The sequence below is a fragment of the Asparagus officinalis genome, chromosome 5, assembly GCF_001876935.1.
Source record: "Asparagus officinalis chromosome 5, Aspof.V1, whole genome shotgun sequence".
Classification (NCBI taxonomy): Eukaryota; Viridiplantae; Streptophyta; class Magnoliopsida; order Asparagales; family Asparagaceae; genus Asparagus; species Asparagus officinalis.
The window spans coordinates 85,833,264-85,854,485 of NC_033798.1; the positions used below are offsets into that span (position 1 = coordinate 85,833,264).

Genomic DNA, 21,222 nt, shown 5'->3' on the forward strand with positions numbered 1-21,222 from the left:
AGCCAACAGTTAACGCATGAGTTCTTGACAAAAGCAAGTACCCCCCATTCAAAATCATGAGTACCAAAATTCCAAAAAGGAATACATTCTAAAACTATCCAATCCACCTATGAAAGTAACACAATCAACAATCTCCTAAAAACGATTTAATAAAAAATTACTTCTGTTATCACCCACTTCTCTTACGCTTAAGCGACAACATTTCTCAGAACCTTTCAGCATCCAGAACTGAATCTGTAAGCCAACCAAAGAAAATGAGCTCTCTACCAACCAAAGTTTGTATTGCTCCAAAAACAAGTAAATATTAAAGACTATCCAGACCAACCATGAAAAAAACCAATACAATCTCCTAAATCAAATCAATGAGGAAGTCTAGGTTTCTTTCATTGTACGAATGGGATAATATAACTGGCTGTAAACACATAGCAAACATCAACTTGACTGCTAGCTTTACTGTCTTGTTACCACAATTTAGACAACCTTAAGCTACATTTAGCTGACTTTGCAAAGCTCTATAGTAAATTCTATGAAAAGTGCTAACATTTCCGGACCTTTATAATCAAATGTTTTCCCATTAAAAAATTGGAACTATTTTTCCTGGACATTGATGAACATGCATGTGCAGACTTGCATGCAGTCTGTGTCTACACTGTAAAAAGAAAACAAATTTGACCATCAACTAACACATAAATGTTGCAATCAATGAGTTACAGTAGATCCCAAGTATATCAAAAAAATAAGAATGAGAAGGGGGGAAATGAAGGCTGGACATGAAGGCTGCAGAGAAGCATGTATGTAACTTTTAGTCAATTCAATAGTTTAACTTAAATTGTAAAGAAAATGACAGAAACTCCATGAGATAGTTCACCTCATATAAGAGCTCGAGAGCACTTAAAGTAGTGAGCATATCATCTCTGTTGTTGATCTCTGCCTCAAATAATTTCAGCAAGTTTGCTTTGTGCACTGCTGATGCAACCGAACTAGAAAGTGAAAACAATTCTTTAATCAACGCCAAAACTCGAATTCGTCCCTGAAAATTTAGATTGGATGCATTTAGTTAAAGATTAAGGCGCCATATCAAACTTCAGTGTAACTTAAGTTCGTTCTTACATGAGTTCTGTTATTGCTAAACCAAAGTAGGAAACAAAAAAACTAAAAACTTGCAGTATTCAATTCACTCTCCAGCATCAGCATAAGTAATACGGTTTTCACTCCCCAGGCACACTGTATGAGCATCAATATAGTCAGCGATCAACACAGAACACAACAAATCATTATGTCGCTATATTTTCTGAGTTCACAATAATTTCCTGTTATCTACACACTGGACTCCCACATGGTAGCTTACTTAGACCTGATACTACCCTCCACAAGAGCAATAGCTTTATCACTTGCACATTATTAAATAAATGACTGAAGTCTACTTGTCATCAATCTAAGGCAATTTTCATTTAGGTCTTGATGCTCATTCTCATTGCAACATTATCTACAATCATACTGCTCCTCCTAACTTGCCTATTCGTTAATACTCATTGGATATGCACAAACCATTGGAGTTGGTTCTCCTACGTTTCAGCCTTAAAATGAAGCCATTTCTAGTTGTCAAAAATGCACACCTTCTCATTATCCTATAGCATATAGGTATCATCCATCTTACTCTCTCATTTTAATTTTCAACTACATTCATTTCCTGGACATTTCTTCATTTCCAACTTATGGACGGGCAAACATCTCTGGTTTTGTAGCCATCTAATATAAAGATCATGTTTTTAGCACTGCAAGCTCACTTCAACAAGATAACAGTCCACATATTACGCAGCTGATTGCAATTCTCATAAATATGCATAAAGTACAAATTATTGTCAACGGTTAATAAATAATGTAGCAGACACTCAAATATCGTGGTGATTACTTCCTAAAATAACTATAGTGCAACTTGCTTCCTGCCATCTGATACTTGTGAGTTGTGATAGTCGAAATTGGGTGTTTAATGAACTTTTAAGAAGATATAATAGTTTTGTTTATCTGTTGAAGAGGGAGAAAAGTTGCAGCACCAGAGTAGAAATAGCAAATGTATGAAATATGTTGAAACGAGTAGAAATAGCAAATGTATGAAATATGTTGAAATGGTAAATCATGATTAACCGAATAACCCAATACTTAATTCTAACTCTCCCCCTCAAGCTGGAGCATATATATTAATCATGCCCAGCTTGTTACACAGAATGGAAAACACCTTAGATGAAGTAGCTTTAGTGAGAATGTCAGCTAACTGGTCTGAAGACGGAGTGAACTAAAGAGAGATCACTTTCTTTTCCCAAGCATCTCTGACAAAATTACAATCAACTTCAGTGTGCTTAGTTCTCTCATGAAACACTGGATTCTTTGCAATATGGATAGTAGATTGATTATCACAATGCATAGGCATAAATCCAGGCTGAGTAAAACCAATCTCGATCAATAGCTTCTGTAACCATATCATCTCACAAACAGTATAAGCCATAGCTCTGTATTCTGCCTCTGCACTAGATCGAGATACTATATTTTATTTCTTGCTCCTCCAAGTAACCAGATTTCCTCCAATAAAGGTAAAAAATCCAGAAGTGTTTCTATCTCCAATATCCCCCGCATACCCAGCATTAGAATAGACGAGATGTGTAAATGTCCATGTTTCTTATACAGTAATCCTTTTTCTGGACAACTTTTAACATAAGCTAAATTCTCAGAGCAGCAATCCAGTGAACCTCTCTAGGTTTATGCATAAACCTGCTCAGTACTCCCACTGCAAAGATAATATCAGGTCTGGTCACAGTAAAATAGATCAACTTGCCAATCAATCTCCTATATCAGCCCGCATCATCTAGGAGAGGACTTTATCACGCCACAAATCCACATTCACCTCCATGGGAGTGTTTGCTGGCTTACACCCCAAAAGGCACATCTCTTCTAATAAGTCCAATATATATTTTCTTTGAGATAAAAGCAAACGGTCCTTTTGATATGCAATCTCAATCCCAAGAAAGTATTTGGGTTTTCCCATATCTTTGGTGACAAAGTGACATGAAAGGTACTCATTAGCCTCTACTAAGGCAGCAAGGTCACTCTCAATTAGCAAGATGTTATCAACATATGCTGTCAGAATCACCAAACCAGATGTAGTGCGCCGGATAAAGACGGAGTGATCAGACCAACATCATTTGAAACCGACACCAGATATAGCAGTACTAAATTTCTCAAACCATGCCCGTGGACTTTGTTTGAGACCATAAATCGCCTTTATGCTTGCAGACAGTATTCTCCCCCTTAGCAGCATACCCTAGAGGTTGCTCCATATAGACTTCTTCCTGCAAGTTATCATACAGGAAGGTATTTTTAACATCTAGCTGAAACATTGTCCAGTCCAGATTAACAGCCATAGATAAAAATAGACGAATGGAATTGAGATGGGCAACGGGAGAGAACGTCACAAGATAGTCAACCCCATAGGTTTGAGTATAATCCTTAGCAACAAGATGAGCTTTATATCGATCAATCTGTGCGATACTTCAAGGTATAAACCCACCGACAGCCAACCACAGTAGCACCCGTCGGAAAAGATACAAGATCCCAAGTCCTTCTAGAAACAAGTGCGTCCATTTCTTCATCCATGGCTAGTTTCCAAGCAGGAACTAACACGACCTCCTCATAGGACTTGGGTAAAGATATAGAGGATAAGGACAAAGCAAACTGACGAGAAGAGGGAGTAAGACGGTCATAAGAAACAAAATCAGATATAGGATGATTAGTACAAGACCGTTTACCTTTCCGATGAGCAATTGAAATGTCCAAATCAGAGGAAATGGAAATATTAGAATGAGACAGACCTGCAACGGGAAATAATTGTTCGGTTGAAACAGAGGGAAAAACTTTTGGACGGCAAAAATACGTCAGTATTGGCGGTGTTGCAGATGGCACAATAGAGGCATTTTGTAGTCCTGGAGAAGATCCATTAGCAGAAAGAACAGAAGCAGGTAATGGAACAATAGTAGGAGCAATAGACGGAATAGGCACAGATGGATTGACAAATGGAGATGAACCAGTCGAGGAGAAATATGGAACAAACTCAAAAAATGTTACATCTGCAGACACAAGATATCTTCTGGTGGATGAGTTATAACAACGATAACCTTTTTGAGTACACGAGTAGCCTACAAAGACACATAATAGACCGTGGAGACATTTTATCCAGTCCTGAAGACAAATCCTGAACAAAACAAGTACAGCTAAAAATACGGGGAACCACAGGAAAAAGGCAGGTGAACGGTATTGTACCATTAAGAACAGGAGAGCATCATATTGATCAGGAAACATGCACTGAGAACAGCATCAGACCACAAATACTTTGGAACATGCATATGTATCATCTGGGTTTTAACAACATCTAAAATGTGTCTATGCTTCCTCTCAACAACTCCATTTTGTTGTGAAGTGTGAGAACATGAAGTTTAATGGATAATATCAATATTTGCACAAAAACGAGAGATGTCATCTTTCATGTATCCAACGCATTATCGATACGAATGATACGAATAGAGGTGGAAAATTGGTTTTTAATTTCTTTGTAAAATATTTCAAAAACAATCGAAACCTCAGATCTCTCTTTTAATAGATAAAATCAAGTCACGCGAGAGAAGTCATCAATAAAGACAAAGAAATATCTGTAACCTTTCACTGAAGGTATACGACAAGGACCTCAAACATCAGAATGGACTAACTCAAACGCAGAACTATTGCGTTTATCAATATGACTCGGATAGGTAGCACGATGGTGCTTACCCAGTTCACAAGACTCACAACCTAAAGAAGAATCAGAAGATTGGATAGAAATGACAAATCTAAACTTCGATAACGAGGGATGACCAAGGCGTTGATGTCATAGTAAAGGATGATCAGATTTTTCTGCAACAAGACTAATAACGGGCCTATTATCGTCCAAATAGTACATGCATCCTCTCTCATGCCCCGAACCAATCGTCATCTCAGTTGCTAGGTCCTGAAAAGCACAATAAGAAGGAAAGAATGTTACTTTACAGTTATGTTTGGTGTACTGATTGATAGATAGTAAACTGACAAGAAATTTTGGAAGATATAAGACGTCAGTAAGGATCAATGATGAAGTAGCATGGACTACTCCATCACCAAGAACTGGAGAGTATGTACCATCAGCAATGCGGACCAATGTAAACTTGTCAGAAAATTTTAAAGAAACAAATTGATCTTTTATACCTGTCATATAAGAAGAGGTACCAAAATCTAATACACATGACCTGTGAGGAGAAGCAATATAGGCATCCATATCTGAAGAGGATGCATGAGTAGCAGAATGACTATTCTGAGAGGACTCGAGTTGACGCAACCGGTTATACTCAGATTGCAAAATCTAAACAGTGGAGGGAATAGTTGACAGAGAATCAACAGAAGTATGTGTAATATCAACAATCTGGGCCCATGCAGGGCGACCAAACTTCTCCCAATACTTCTCAGAGATATGATTAGTCCTTCCACAATGTATGCACTGACGCAAAGTCTTATCTGAGTCAACATGTCTCCCAAAGGTGCCACGTCCTCCCCCTGTGTCGTGGCCACGTCCTCGACCACGACCTCTGTCACGTCCGGAGAACATAGCAGACTGATCAAATGATGGAACGGTCGGTGTGAGAGATGCAATAGTCACTCCAGTAGTTACCTGCATAACTCTGGAGAACGTAACAGTCAAGGAAGGGATAGTATCTCCCCCGAGTATTTGGCCTCGTATCTGAGACTATAAAGTGGGACTCAGACCTGACAAGAACTTGGAGACTGCAAGGTCCTTATGATATCCTAACAGAGTTGGTGTATCCGTAACGACGGGCTGATGCATCTCTAATTCATCGATTAGATTTTTCAGCTCACCAAAGTATTCAGGTACAGAGCGATCGCCCTGTTGAAGAGAAAAAATGCGTTCATACAACTCGAACACACGGGATGCATTTTTCTCATTCCGTACATATTTTTTAAATTATCTAACATCTCCTTAGCAGTGTTCAAGAACATGATACTGCTACTAATCTGGGCTTCCATGCTATTAAGAAGACAAGTCATCAAACAGCAGTCAGCAGCGATCCATACGGGATACGTAGGATCTGTAGATGCGGGAGGTGGGGCTAGAAGATGAGCTAATTTATTCTGAGCACCAATAAAGATGCGAAAGACATGTGCCCAAAGTAGATAGTTGTTGTCATTTAACTTCACCGTGGTCTCCAATATAATTTTGGGGGCAGAGATCTCAACAGTAATAGGGTAGTAATAGCAGCAGAAGAGATGTCAGATCTTATCGTTGTTACAGAACAGGATAGTACAGTAGCAGGAGGATCACAATCTTCTTGTATAAAACCCGAAGGTTTAAAACAGAAACTCGAAGGTTAGAATAGAACCCGAAGATTAGAACCCGAATGTTAGAATAGAAAACTCGAAGGTCAGTTTTCAGAAACCCGAAGATTAGAATAGAAAACACGAAGGTCAGTTTTCAAGAACCCGAATGTTAGGTTTTTTTAATATATATATATATATATGAGAAAACTGTGTATGCACTGCCAGCTCTCCGTTTTCGTGCGTTGCAGGGGTTTTTTCAAAAAAAACCTGCATTTAATCCCCTCCGTGACCTTATCTCTCTCTCATCAAATCTCTATCTTCTCCCCAAATCTCTCTTTTCCCCCCAGTTCCTTATAGTTGTTTTTTTGTTTTTGTTTTTGTTTTGAAATCTGTAGGCTCTTACACCCTCATCAAGAACCCTCGTCAAGAATACATCACTCCTCTCCTTTCACAAATCAGGCTCAACAAAAAGGCCCAAACCCAAACAACAAAAAAATACATCAACTTAAAAAGAAAAGGGGATCGGAGGCAAAGACAGACGACAACGATGACAACGACGGCAGACGACGACAACAAAGGGCGGCGTCGGCGACTAGATCTGGGGTTGGGGAGCTTCGAGAAGAAGGGAACAGGCGTCGGCGAGCTTGGAGAAGAAAGGAACAGACTGTCGACGAGCTTGGATAGCGACGCATCTGGCGTCGGCGGGAGTCGGCGAGCTTGGACGACGAGCACAAAGACGGCGGCGAGCACTGAGGATGAGAGATCTGCGCGCTGCGAGTTCGAGGAGCGACGGATCTGGCGTTGCTAGCATCGACGAGCACTGATGGCGAGGATACAAGCGGCAGGGTGGCTTCGGCGCAGAGTAGCAGTCGGACTTTTGTCGCTGCAGGTACAGATCGTTTTTGTTTGTGTTAGGGTTTGGAGGGTGATGGCTCTGATACCATGTTGAAATGGTAAATCAGAATCATATTAGGGTTTCTCCTCATGGCTCTAAATATATAGGAGTACAAATGGGTAATAGAATATTGGGTCTTAACCCGATAACCCAATACTTAATTCTAACAAAATAGAATAGTAATAATCTTCTGAGAAATCAGTCAACTACTCTATTCTAGATTTTTCCAAGACGACTAGATTTCATCAAAAAGATTTACATGAAAAATTGAAGCCTAGTGCAGCATAATGAATTGACATGAGTTTATTTGTTGTGCTTCCAGTATCTTAATGTCCATCTCTCCAGTACTCCACCTATTCTTATAGCCATTTTCTATTGAGATATCTGGTTCCAAGTTTGAAAAAGCACAACTTTCTTCAGAATTTCCCTTGTTTCAAAACTATACACCCATATGGGCCACATCTAAAATTCAACCACGTTACTTCTCCAGATCCATCTTGGGCAAACTCTCATGAGCAATCCCTATGGTTGAGGAGACGACGCTAATATTATATATCACCTTTGAAATGTAGTGAATAGTGAATGCGACCTTCTATTCATGCACTTGCCATACACATTTTTGGGCAAATTTGTAGAAGTTTATGCCTTTAATATATAGTTCAGCAAGGCTCTTATGCCTTTCCTTTATAACTTTCGAGGCCTAAAATTTTAAAAACAACAAGGTTTGGAGTTCAAGTAATGTTATATCTATAAATGTTCGAGAGAAAAGAGAAACTTCCAAAATTTGTCGATAGAAGATCTGTTTGAAGCATTAACAATTTGTAACAGGAACCTAATGTGCTAAGTCACTCTGAACTAGTGCATTATTCAACCAAAGCCTATAGTCATCAATAACAGTGCATTTCAGTGTGTACGAGTAATAATTTAAACTAGTGAGTAGGCAACAAGTGTGCAAATCCCAAGAAGTCGACATCACGTATTTGTAAGTTACATCATATATAAAGAAATAGTATACACCAGAATCATTGAATGCGCAAATGTACGTGCAATGGAAATTAAAACTTAATTATTCTAATTTTTACATAAAAGGTTGCTTTAATACCCTAAAGTATCATCAGTTTTTGTAAGATCACATTATAATGTTTTTTCGTTTGATATGCTATATTTTATTTGCCTTATTTGACTGATAAAAATATTTCAATTTGAGTGACGACATAATGTCCTAAATAATATTATTTAGAAGTCTTTTTTTTATATTATCTCTTCAATTTATTATATTAATTATTTTTAGCCTAAATATCTAGATATGCGCTTTCAATAATATTTACATTGGAACATATTAAAATTCTAATTGTATTTATGTTTATCCATTTTTGGTAAAGAATTTTATCATTTCCTATTTATATCTCTTATAATATGCAATGTCATAGATATATTATTAGTGAGCTTAATAACAAGCTCATGTTAATATTTTAGAAAGTTCTTAAAAAAGAAAGAGAAAAGAAAAGAAAGGAAAAAAATACTACTATAAAATTATGATTCTACCCTTCCAAGTTCCAAATACAATAGGAATGGAGAAAATATCCACCTCTCATTCATTTTTTGCTACCCCTGCTATTTCCATTATATAGTAGTAGTAGGTTGATGATCTAGAATTTCATGTCATTAAATGATCTAGAATTTTTGAAGAAGGAAATAGAAAAGAAAAAGAAAGTGAAAAAGTATCCTTGAAAAAAAAATGATCTAAAATTTTCATATTATTAGATGATCTAGATTGTTCTTAAGAAGGAAAGAGAAAAGAAAGATAAAAAGTATTCTTATGAAATTACAAGTACACCCTATAAATTGTAAAGGCAAGAAGAAAATGTCCTTCATTCCTTTGCTTTTTATTGCCCTCACAAAGCATGTGTTTATATAGAGAGAGAGAGAGAGAGAGAGAGAGAAAGAGAAAGTTGAGCTATGATCCACTTAAGTGGATAGAAGCTTTTGTTCATACAACTTTTAACTGTTGGATGGATATGATTGATTAAGATTTAATCAAAAATGAGTTGTCATCATTTAATGAGGGAAGGATAGCTTTGTAAAGATAAAATGAAACAAAAAAAGAAACGTGAATATCCTATTTGTCCCTTCTCTCTCTAGTCTCAGAAACGGCAAAGACGAAAAGAAAAACATTAGTACCACATAGCGAGAGTGCAACGGCGTCCCCATTCGCAACCAGAGTCCATTCAATGTTTTCTTTTTCTTTTCTTTTGGGAGGAATAATAAATCCTCAAGCAGCTATTTAAGCTTCCAAATCTTAAGGGAGGATAAGCATTGTATTAGCACAATTCCACCAAGAAATTAAATCTGAACCAGGGGAAATTTTTTTATCACATTTTCAATCATGCATTAGATGAAACAACATAGCTTTCCACGCATGCATTTTGTTCTGGTCTTTAGTTGCTAAGAATGCCCTTTAGGATCCCTCTTGTTTAAGTCTAATTGTTTATACATGTTTAGAATGTGAAAATTGGTCATCCATGTGTAGAAGGCACAACAATAAATTCCCTTCTTTCAGTTTAGTTCTTGTATGCCAAGCACCGCCTACTGAATGGAGAAGAAATAGTTTCTCAAACAACGAACATGAATACCATAATTTCCCAAACATTGAACTTGAATCCCAATTAGTTAGTGTTTATAAGATTTGTAAATAGATTCAATTAGTTTGTGTCTATAAGATATCTAAACTCAATTGGGAGTTTGTCCTTGTTGAAATCAATGGAAAATTTTAGTTTGCCATAAAGTTTGGTGAACCTCCCAAGCCAAGAGGAGTGCCAATATTTTATTTTATTTTGCTACAGAGATTAGGGAAATAGAAGATGTGAACGGGGCTAAGATTAGAGAAATTTTTGTCTCTTATTTTATGTTGGATAATGTTACCAAACTGCCCCTCGCTCATTTAATGATGACAACTCAGCTTTGATCAAATCTTGATCAATCAAGTCCACCCAACGGTTAAAAAGTTGGATGAACAAAAGCTTCTATCCACTTAAAGTGGATAGTAGCTTAACACACAAGCACTCTCTCTCTCTCTCTCTACACACACAGAGAGAGTAAATCTCCTATAAACTTAAGTAGATAGAAGCACTTGTCCACTAACTTTTTTATCCAGTAGATTTGCTTTGAGATTTATGCTAGCATGTGATGAAATTAATGCATATATCTCAAAGATATCTTTCATGTCTTACAAATCTCAAAGCAAATAAAGAAGGTGAACAAGTATTTCTACCCATATTGGAGCTTTAAGATTTGTGCTAGCTTGTGATGAAAATCAATGCACATATCTCAAAGATACCCTTCATGTCTTGCACAAATCTCAAAGCAAGTCTGTCTAATGGATAAGAAAGTTGCTGAACAAGTATTTCTATCAACTTAAGTTTATAGGAGCTTTACTCTACACACACATGAAGGCTCAGAAGGCAGTAGGGTAAAGCTTAAATTCAAATTAGAATTAGCACATGATTTAAAAAAAGGTTATTACAGTAATTGTAACTTTAAAGTTGTAACTGACAGAAAATAAAAGATAATCAAGAAAAATTTTGAAAAGTAAGTTTACAACTATAGTTCAAGAGAATGCACATCATACCAAAGAAGAGCAACGAGATGCTACATGTTCAAGATGAACAGATTCTTGAGTGCTTGCCGGAAAGATGACATCCTATGCAGAAACCATACCTTCACTATTACTAACCAAGACATGAACATGTTTTGGAAATGAAACGAATGCTGAAGTGACATATAACCCTTACAATTCCTTCAGGAGATTGGACAATATTCTTTATGGCACCCAAAGCTGCTGCTGAAGTTTCTTCATTGCTGTGACATAATAGAGATGTACACAAGGATATAACTGGTTGAAATACTTGTGGACTAGCACTAAAATAGAAGAGGAAAGCCAGAAACCATCGTACAGAAGACATAGATTAGAATGTCCTACAACAAAAGCACCAAAAGGATGCAATACATACAAAACACTTAAAAAAGAATTGATTGCAAATAAATTGCTGACTACTCGATACGAAGACTAGTCGTCTGCAGTATTAAGGATGTGCTCTCACGAGTCACAAATCCAGAATAAAAAAATAAAATAAATAAAATAAAAGGAAACTCATTTTTGGCACAATATTTTAGGTTTACTGATGACAAATCAGATATTAGTCTTGAACGTAAAGAACTAAAGATGTTATAACCTAGTTTGCAGTGATATGTCGGCCAGGTTTTAGGAACAAACAGTTATTGCCCACTGAACCTGGTAAGAATTCACTAATTAGATCTGAGATTCAATATGGGACGTGTACTTGCACGAGATAAGAAAAAAGGATTCATTCTGCAATACAAATAAAAATACATGTGCATGAAGAATCATGTACAAATACATGCATTCAAATCTTTATGTGCATATATAATTATGTTATGTATCAATTATCAAGTATACTGATAAACGGTGCTTAGAGAAAGACGAGGTTGCAGTTAACAGTGAAGTTTATGCAGATTTTTGGACCATTGAATGTTGATACGCTAATACTACCACAGTCTAATGTATGAAGAGTAACACTGCACTGTGGTTTATTTAAGTTTGTAAACAGAACTTATTAAATGGGAGATATATTCTGAACTATAAGCATGGATTTCATTATTGATTACAAAAGTATATGGGAAACATGTTGGAGAATTCATAAGAACCAGAGCCCACTGTCTAAGAAATTGGCCTATTGAAGTTTGGCACAGATTTCATAGAAGATACTTATTTTGATAACATCAGAATATTGCACAACATATTTATTAATATATTGGAAAAAAATTAACTATGCAAAAGGGTATGTTTGGACCATGTTCTGGTACAAGCCAATATACACTTGCAAAAGAGGGAGAAGAGAAGCTAACACTAAACTAGCATATGAATCCAATGCAGCCATGACCACTACGTGCGTTTCATTTTCTTCGATCTTCTCAATGATTGCTTTTTCCCGGCGCATCCAATTCCGATTAACAACTTGGAGGTATGGCTGAGTGGCTTAAGGCATTGGTTTGCTAATCCCGGTTTTTGCAAGAGTTGCATTCTTCTATGCAAGAGGAAGACTTAGAAAGAACAAAGAAGTTTGGATCCGTCTTAGAAAGAAGAAAGGACTGTATTTCAAAAAGCCCTTTATTGCTGCAAAAAGGAATGAACCGGGATCTCCATCCGGAATGGATTAGCCACTTACGAATCAGCATGTGAAAGAAGGGCGACTTTCCGATAAAGGCAAAGCGAATCCAAGAGTTTGGCGACACGAGATCATGGAAAGAAAGGGACTCATTAGGCGGGTAGCTCGATATGGCCATGGTGCCGCCGCGTTCCTGATTGTCCATAATGGAATGACGTGTTTGCTCAGCCAAATGCGAAAGCCTTATAAAAAAAAGGGCGAGTAGGGGTGGGCTGGGTTTTCGTTGCCTCAAGCCTTGGCACACGTATTTGTTGGCGAAGAACCTGGGCAGAGCACTGTCCCAACCCTCGTCTATCTGGGCGCAAGTTGTTCGAGCAAAGTATTCCCTCAATGAGGACCTTGTCATGTCTCCTAATGAAAAGGCAGAATAAATTGGATTGGTAAATAATACTACTCCTAGACCTCCTAATGTAAGAAATAATCCTAGAAATACTACAAGTATATCGTGTATTGGTCCAGGTAAATCCATTATGTATACGCTATCCGGACAGTTCAATCAACTCAGAGTTCTTGACATTACAGGTTCTCGAGTCTGTTGGTAGCTCCTTATTCTATTGGGTTCAGGATTGCTTTCTTCATGCTTATATATTGCCCGAAAATGCTATTATTAGGCACTGAGGAAGATCGTAAGAATGAATCCCGCGATCGCCCTGTGTGAATGTCCAAAGAGGTCCTAGACACAATAAAATTAGATCTTTCTTACGTTGAGCGACCCACATATCACACATTTAACATTTGTTTTAGACTCCTGGAAAAAATTTTATGCTTTTTTTAATCCAGGCACATGGAAAAGCAAAACCAAGCAACCAAAGACAACATATTTCTCTATGGACTCCTTTTGGACGAGCATCTTCATGACTAATGTTATGGTTCAAGGTCTACGTAGTTGATGAAGATTAAGCCTCTAAATAGTGGTGCTGGAAAAAATAGAAACCTTATAATTTATTTCAGATGCATGTGTTAGAATTAATCCGTTAAAATTCTATAGCACTTCTATGCAATGTTGAAAAAACCGGTTAGATAACCCGTTATAACCCGTTTTGTAATTTAACAGTGTCCTCTTGTTAGGTAACACGCTCATTTAACGCTATAACTATTTATTTAACTCAAGAAAAAAAACATGTTATATTGTGTTGAATATGTGTTATGTTATATAACCAGTTGACATGGGGTTTTTTAGGTTAAATTGCATCTCTAACTAGGATGCGTGGTTGCATCTCCACCATCAAAATCATTTAAACCCTATCTTTTTTAGTCCCGATCACCCTATTCTCTTTCTATGAATATGCGATCTCTTCGTCTCCTCCAACTCAAATCCTAGCTCCTTGCCTCCTCTGAAACTTCTCCGGGTATCAGCGGCTTTTGCGACTCCAGCGAGTTAAATTTTTTATTTTTAAGTTATATATGGGGCATCACAGTTTATATCTTTTAAATAAATAGTGATTCTGAAATCACCTTCCAAATTCTAATCTTTTATATCGCCAATCTACCCTAAATCATATCAAACTTGTTGCTCCATTACTTTACCCTTCAACATAAATTTTTAAGATCTGTCACAGAATTAGAGTACAGAGATTAATTAGTGGATTACTTATGTTAGTGAGATTAATTACTTTTAGTTATTACCTGGTTTTTATTAGGTTTTAGCTTTTATTTTTTAGTTAATACTAGCTCTTGTGAAGTTAAGTATGCCCGCAACCTCTGTACATGGAAATTTTCTTACTGTTATTACACAATCATGTTTAGTTTGGTTGATGTAGTGAACTTGATTAGGAATTAAAATATTTTTGTGAAGTTAAAGAACTCGAGAGTTAGAAGTGTTTAGTTTATCTTAGACACGCTTTTATTGCCTTAAACTTGACAACGTTAACGTATTTGATCATCTGATGATGCTTTTTGGAATGATTGTTAGTTATATATGAGTCATATGACTAAGTTGTTAGTCATATGTGACTAACATTTGTTAAGAAATTGTGATACTATATTTTTATATTTGATAATGGTGATGTTATGTTTGAAAAGTTTGATGATTTTAAATATTGAAGTTATTATGAATTGTTAGTATTTATAAAAAATCTAAATAATTAATGAACAATATACCCTATGTTATGCATTACATTTTTCTGTATTTTTTGCCTTAACTCTTAAAAGGAGGTCAAGCATTACATAACCCATCTTTATTATTTTCAACATCGCTTGTACATATTGTGAGGTTATCTTTTATACTTAGCAGCATTAATTGGATCTTGAACTTATGTCTCGAGGTTCACCAGGAATTAAAACTTATATTCAAGAAATTTTCTAGGTTATCATGTGTACACAAGCACTAAAATACACTGGTAATAGAACAATATCAGTCAGACAAATGTGCTACCACCTCCAGCTACAATTACACAGCAGTAAGTTGTGAAGCCACACAACAATCTAGTGGGTGCCCCTTCTAGAATGCATGAGACAACTCAGGAACCCAGCCAGCAGTCGAGCAATCCTTCTGCCAAGGATAAACGACTATTAGGCTTGATGATTGGGGGGTGAAGCAGGTCTTTGTAAGGAAGAGCGCTGCAGGTGGCAATGGGAGGTTGTACAATGTCTTCCATGTTATAATACCAATCCTTGGATAGTATCATCAATAGCTATTTTTTAGAGAAAGACCATGGTGTCAAGTCTGCAGTTGCATGTTAAGGCAAGATGAACATTATGGTAAGTTTATTGTCCAGAGGTCTTGGCTAGTGAGCTAAATTGTGCAATTAATGAAACATCGTTAGCAAAGAGGGAAAACGCCATACAAAGCTGCCAATTTTGATACAGTGAGCAATCAACTTTTACTGCAGCAATGGGCACTAAATTTAAACCTTTAAAATCAATGCACTTAAACTACTTACACTGAAGGAAAAACATATGACCAAAGGTAGAAGTTGCAATGCATGAACGGATATTGCCCGAACTTTTCCGCTCACCTCTCATGCTTCTCGTTCTTCTCTATTACTATCATTATTCAAAACCATCATGCATATTTGTGTACATTATAAGAATATGCTAAAAGATTGGTCCAAACATTGTGGACCTTTGGTAGCAAAAAATGTAATGTAAAATGAATCAGATAAGACATGGAAAATATCACAGGACGAGAAAATGTTGACATGGGACCATCATAATATGCATCCTAGGATGTGAAAAAGAATAAGGCCCATTAAATTCTTGCAATACGGGGAAATGCATTATATATATGCTGTCATAATTTGAGAACTAAGTTCTGCTTTTGGTTACAGGAAGGAAAGTTCTTGTACATGCATGTTTAAAATCTTCCACCCTTCATGGCTCTGGTTTCATTGTCGAGGATGAATTGCTATAAAATTCAACATGATGCCCAAAAAAACACGTCCATGTCACACATGAATGTCACAACAAATGACAAAAAATAAATTTAGGAAAAGAGAATTCATCATACCCTTCAATTAGGCAATCAACTAGAAGTGAATATATGTCAAATCCAACAATGGTCTTCACAATAGTTCCTCTATCTTCAGCATTCTCGAGAATATAAGAAACCTGGTGCGATTTAAGTTTGACATAAGCATTGCAAATAATTAAAAAGATAAAATCATAAACTGCTAATAAGTCTCAAGAGAGAATTTTTCTTAAAAGAAAAATAATAAATCCACTGAAAAGTTGGATTGTGTATGACACTTAAATCTGTAAATTTTGGTAAATGATGAAGACAAATTTGCTATCAAGAATGATTCCATCCTATTGCATAAGTGCATTGCAGTGTTGAGTTGTCGGACAACCTGTATTGCCCAATCGCAAGAGAGAATTTTTCTTAGAAGAAAGTTAAGCTAGTCCATATATACATTTTCTGCACTTTCATAGGCACCTTTCGCATGTATGGTAGTGAATAATGGTAGTACCAGACAGTTTCATACAATATCTATTTTATGGTCATAGGCGTTAGGAAATGATCTCGGCTCATGGTATTTTAATGTTTTATGATGATAAACCAAAAACTTAGATGAATTATGGTTATAAACGGAAAATGCTTCCAGTGTGGCTGTCACATAGTTAGAATTTAACACTGTGGATTCAAAGATGATAGACAATATTATACACGTGAATATAGTATGATAAGACAATGTTTTTAAAACAGAAGAAATGAAAAGTTCTCGAACAATGGAACCAAAGTGGGGACAACCACTGAATCACACTTATAGAATAGATTAGTACATAGATCATAATAGAGCTGCATCAAGGTAATGCTGGTGAGCATGCCAACCACAAAAGAAACCCAGTGTAAAAATTAGGAGCAGTGACATATCTTTTCGAGCTAGTAAAGGAATTAAGAGACCGATAATTATAATTTCATCAGTAAAGACAAGTTAAGATTGAACCCTCACAGATTTACAAGCCAAACATCTGAGAGTATGTGAATTAGCTCGCAGACCAGCCTGGAGAAAGGACTGCAACAGAAAAGTTAATATAAGAGAATGAGTTTATTTGCAGTTAATAATATAAGAGAGGATTTAAGTTCATTTCCAGATCAGTAAATTATTAAATATTTATCTAACACCGTCAACTTCATACAGAGAAAAGGTTTCCAAAGATACCATTGCCAATCTCTCTCCCACATGTGATTAAACCTTAGTAAGCCTTTCAACTAACAAGAAAACAGTTGAAAATTAGCCCAGAACAATTTCAAACAAAAATGACAGGCAAGAATCATTTTATTAGTATAGTATCCTCCCTCGGATATACAATAACCTTCAAACTTATTCATAGACTGTTTTTGAAGCATAACTGCTTTCATTTGTTTACTCATATCAATCAGAAATGCCAGTAAGAGACAACATATGGGATAAGGAGTGTATATTACTTCAGAAAAGGTGTTTGCACCTATTAATGGTGATCAAGGAATATGAGTTGTAACAGAATAATCCATTAAACCAAACCTCAAGGAAGTAGGGTACCTTCTTTTCCTTTTTCCCTTTTTCTAGTGGACATGAGAATGCTCTACTTGTCAATAACATTAACAGTGAATTCAGATAGGTCAGATATCTTAATAATCTTCTTCTTTTTTAGCAGATATAGATCCACATCTGGAAATGTAACTTACTACCCAGTAACCTTATTTGATAAAATAAAATTCATATATGGATAATAGTCCAATATTAACAAATAGCACTGCAGATTGGTATATAGATAATGGTCCAGTAAAAACATAGCTACCCGAGTTCATTTTATGGGAGATACTCGCGCTTATAGCTAACAAGTATTTAAAATATTGTAGAATATCAAGAAGCTTGCCCAGAATTCCTAATCCCCACAGTTCACGTGCCTGAATTTTGACCTACTTAAAGATGGAAGTGTGCCCCTAAGCACGAAAGAAGAAACAAAACAAATCTGCTACCAGCTAATGATCTATTATACGACACACAAGAAACTGGTCAAAATGGGATAGAAACGGATTTTGGACTTTATTTCTGATTAAAGTAGTCATGAGTTTTCAGCAAGTGGGATCTCAATCATAGTGGACCAAAGAAACTTGGACTTAAATTTCTAGGTATGCAATTCCTCCAAGCTGAGAACCTTCTGTGCTTCACATCATTAGTCCATCAAGCCCCAGCCATTCTCCATAACTCTTTTCTGTTTATTCTTCAACGTTCACATGCTTATGTTTATTTGGTACAGCATATTTAGAAGACATTGCTCAATATTTCTAGATTGATTCAAAAAAGTTTAACATCCATTTGTATAATGAGTTATACTTTATGATGATCTGTTTTAAGGCCACTAAACTCACTAAATAATCAAGAGGATTAGTGCTTGATAACCTTCAATAATTCAGTATAGGTTTTATATATGCAACTTCTATTTGCCAAAGAGATGAAACACAGAACTGAGAGATGAAGAAGTATAAACACGACAATCCTCAAAATCTGGCAACGCAAATGAAATAGCTGAAAACCCGTAAAAGATCTATTACATAGTCAATTAACCAAAGCCCAAATACAGAGTAAAAAAGTAGCAGTTCTGAAGAAATGTTACGTACAGTATACTGCAGCAGGAGAGAGGCACCATATTTTGTTCTGAATAATCTATCTAAACATGCAACAACAGTAGCTTCTGCCCCAGGTCTGTCCACCCAACTTTGTAACACACTGCAAGAATTAAGGTTCAGTCTCCAAGCAAAATAATCGCAGCCATTCATATGAAAAAAAATTCATAGCAAAACAAACATATGTGAGAAAACAATTCATTGTCATTTAAACTCTTGCTACTAATGAATCCTTATAAAAAATGATGGAAGTGTTGAAGTTACTTGCTCTCATCAATAATGTATTCAGGGAGACGATTTTGACCTCACAGAAAGTAGTGATATTAAGAGAAGTACGGAAAACAGTATATAGTATGATAAACGTGATGTGGGAACCTCTTTTCAGTGTCTTCTCCATTTCCTATTGAATGGATCACCAGGAAACCAAGACAAAAAAAAAAATCTTAAGAGCACCCAGCAAGTGCATGATGACATGCCGATTTTACATGATGCTAAAAGCAATGATGTCGATAGAAAAATGGTAGGACTTATCCAATACAACACAGAAAAAAGAGATATTCAACAAAACAACATGGTGAAATGGACTTCGAGAAACAGAAATGCAAGGTAACCGATAGTGGATAGCGTTGTGCAACAGTGAGGCACCATTAAGGCTATTCAGGGTTATAGCAGCAAAATAGCGACAAAAGTATAAAGTGAAATAGCAGTCCAATTTAATTATGTATAAATATTCCAAAAAAAGAAAAATCTAAAAATTCTACAAATGCATATTTGATGATTTATAGAGATCCTAAGCATAATAAAGACATGTAACAATCACATAATATTAACAAAAGTAGTATACAGAATGAAAAAAACGTACATGTTTATCAAAAAGACCATTACTTGTACCATTCTTTCTAACTTTTAAGTCTCTAATAGAAAATCTCTCAACAATAGAAAAACATTGATCAGTAGCAACATAATCGTATTAGCTATTTGAAACTTAACATAAAAATGAAGTCTTCAAACATAGATAAATGAGTAATATTTACCCCTATTTGCCACTATTTACGGTTATTTCGCGCTTTTGACCGCTTTGGCAAGCGAAAAATGCTCATAAACGCTATTGTTCACCGCAATCAGTGAAATCGTAGCAATAGACTCTACTACCGCTATTTGCGCCGCAACAGCGCCGCTATCAGCCGCTATCAGCCGCTATTTACAACAGTGCAGAAATGTATCACAATGATGACAGAGGACCAATACCAGTGACTGCTGTGAAGAAGAGAGGGCGAAGAGGGTGTGGGATTGTTACCCTCATGATAAAAAGAACTAGCACAAAAATGAAAGATAATTTTGTAAATGGACGATACAAATTTATGAAACCTACTGAAAGTAAAAGATTGAGAAGATTTGTGATACAAATGAATCTTTTGGAGTGACATGTCACATGTGTCCAAAGGAAATAAGCACAACTTAAAACCTCCCCCAATGACAAGGGGTCAGCTATCAAGCAAGGCTCCATGAAGATTTGACAGAGTTTTGTAATCAGATGTTCACCCAGTGCCAAACCCCACTCAGTTGATGATAAATCACCGGGTAGTGAATTACAAACGATTAAGTGACCAGTCATAACCTGAGAACCAGTTGGCATCCTCCAAATTCCCCTGCACTCGAGGAAAAGCCATCTAGAAAAAGAGAAAAGGCTATCGCCTTGCAATAGTGAACCTATTCAACTATTGAGGCATAAAGAAAGGCAAAAATCAAATAGAATAAAATGCAAGTATAATGATGGGCTTACCATAAAAAAGAACAGAAAGATATTTGGTTTGGTTGAGGCAATATATTTAACTATGAGGCATAGAGAAAGCCAAGAGCAAAATAGATGAAATGTCAAGATAAGTTTGTAGAAGAGACTGCATTAAGCCAGGTGATTACAGGATCATCTCAAGTACTCCAACCGTTTGGGCTTATTATGAGCTCAAAGCCTGTATTCTTCAATTTAACAGTTCCTTCTATGTTTCTATTTCATAAATCTGTTGCAAGATTAAAATTTCAAGAAATCTCAAGCTATGTCCCACTTAATAATAGTTTCAATCCATGTAAGTCTTGATTCAGAAAATTACTCTTTCCTCCTAGTAAGATGCTATTTACCATTTGATAGGTTCTTTTAAGTAAAGGACTATAATACATGTGCGAAACCTATTTAATAATTGGGTCAACTTTAAATTATCATCCTATATGATAATTTGATTGACCTTTCAAGTTAAGTTATTTGAACAAGGACTTTGAAAAGACTTAGATGGAATATTTGAGATAAAAGTGGTAAGTAGTTTAGTCAGACTAAACTCCATCACTTGGTAAGCCCTGTTGAGAAAAGAAATTTTATTGGGTAAATACACATAAGTACAATGACAGCTTATCTTTCTTGGGTGACTCTACTTCTCCTTTATGACTGCATGATGTTATTCCACATAATGCTCCTTAATCAATAGTTAGAAACAGGTCTTGGAAGTATTATAAATATTTTATTCCCTCGTAGATAAGAAAGGTTTATATTTGGTCAACAATGGGAAGTGGGAATAAGTCAAAGCTGGACGCAACCCTTGGTTTCTCTTATCCTGGTGCATTACATAGTTTCCTTTTAGGCAAAGCGCACC

At 36.2% G+C, this 21,222-nt stretch overlaps 1 protein-coding gene across 2 annotated transcripts in view; it reads right to left on the reverse strand.

Moving 5' to 3' along the window:
* The window catches only part of LOC109840000, a 40,020-nt gene that overhangs the window by 16,534 nt on the left and 2,264 nt on the right, over positions 1 to 21,222 (reverse strand). For both annotated transcript variants that reach the window (XM_020408487.1, XM_020408486.1), the window contains exons 3-8: positions 18,575 to 18,683; positions 16,923 to 16,985; positions 15,980 to 16,080; positions 11,077 to 11,143; positions 10,914 to 10,985; positions 869 to 1,030 (exon numbers count right to left, since the gene is read on the reverse strand). In XM_020408487.1, coding sequence (XP_020264076.1) covers positions 869 to 1,030; positions 10,914 to 10,985; positions 11,077 to 11,143; positions 15,980 to 16,080; positions 16,923 to 16,985; positions 18,575 to 18,683 — 574 coding nt within the window. The remainder of the gene's footprint in view (positions 1 to 868; positions 1,031 to 10,913; positions 10,986 to 11,076; positions 11,144 to 15,979; positions 16,081 to 16,922; positions 16,986 to 18,574; positions 18,684 to 21,222) is intronic.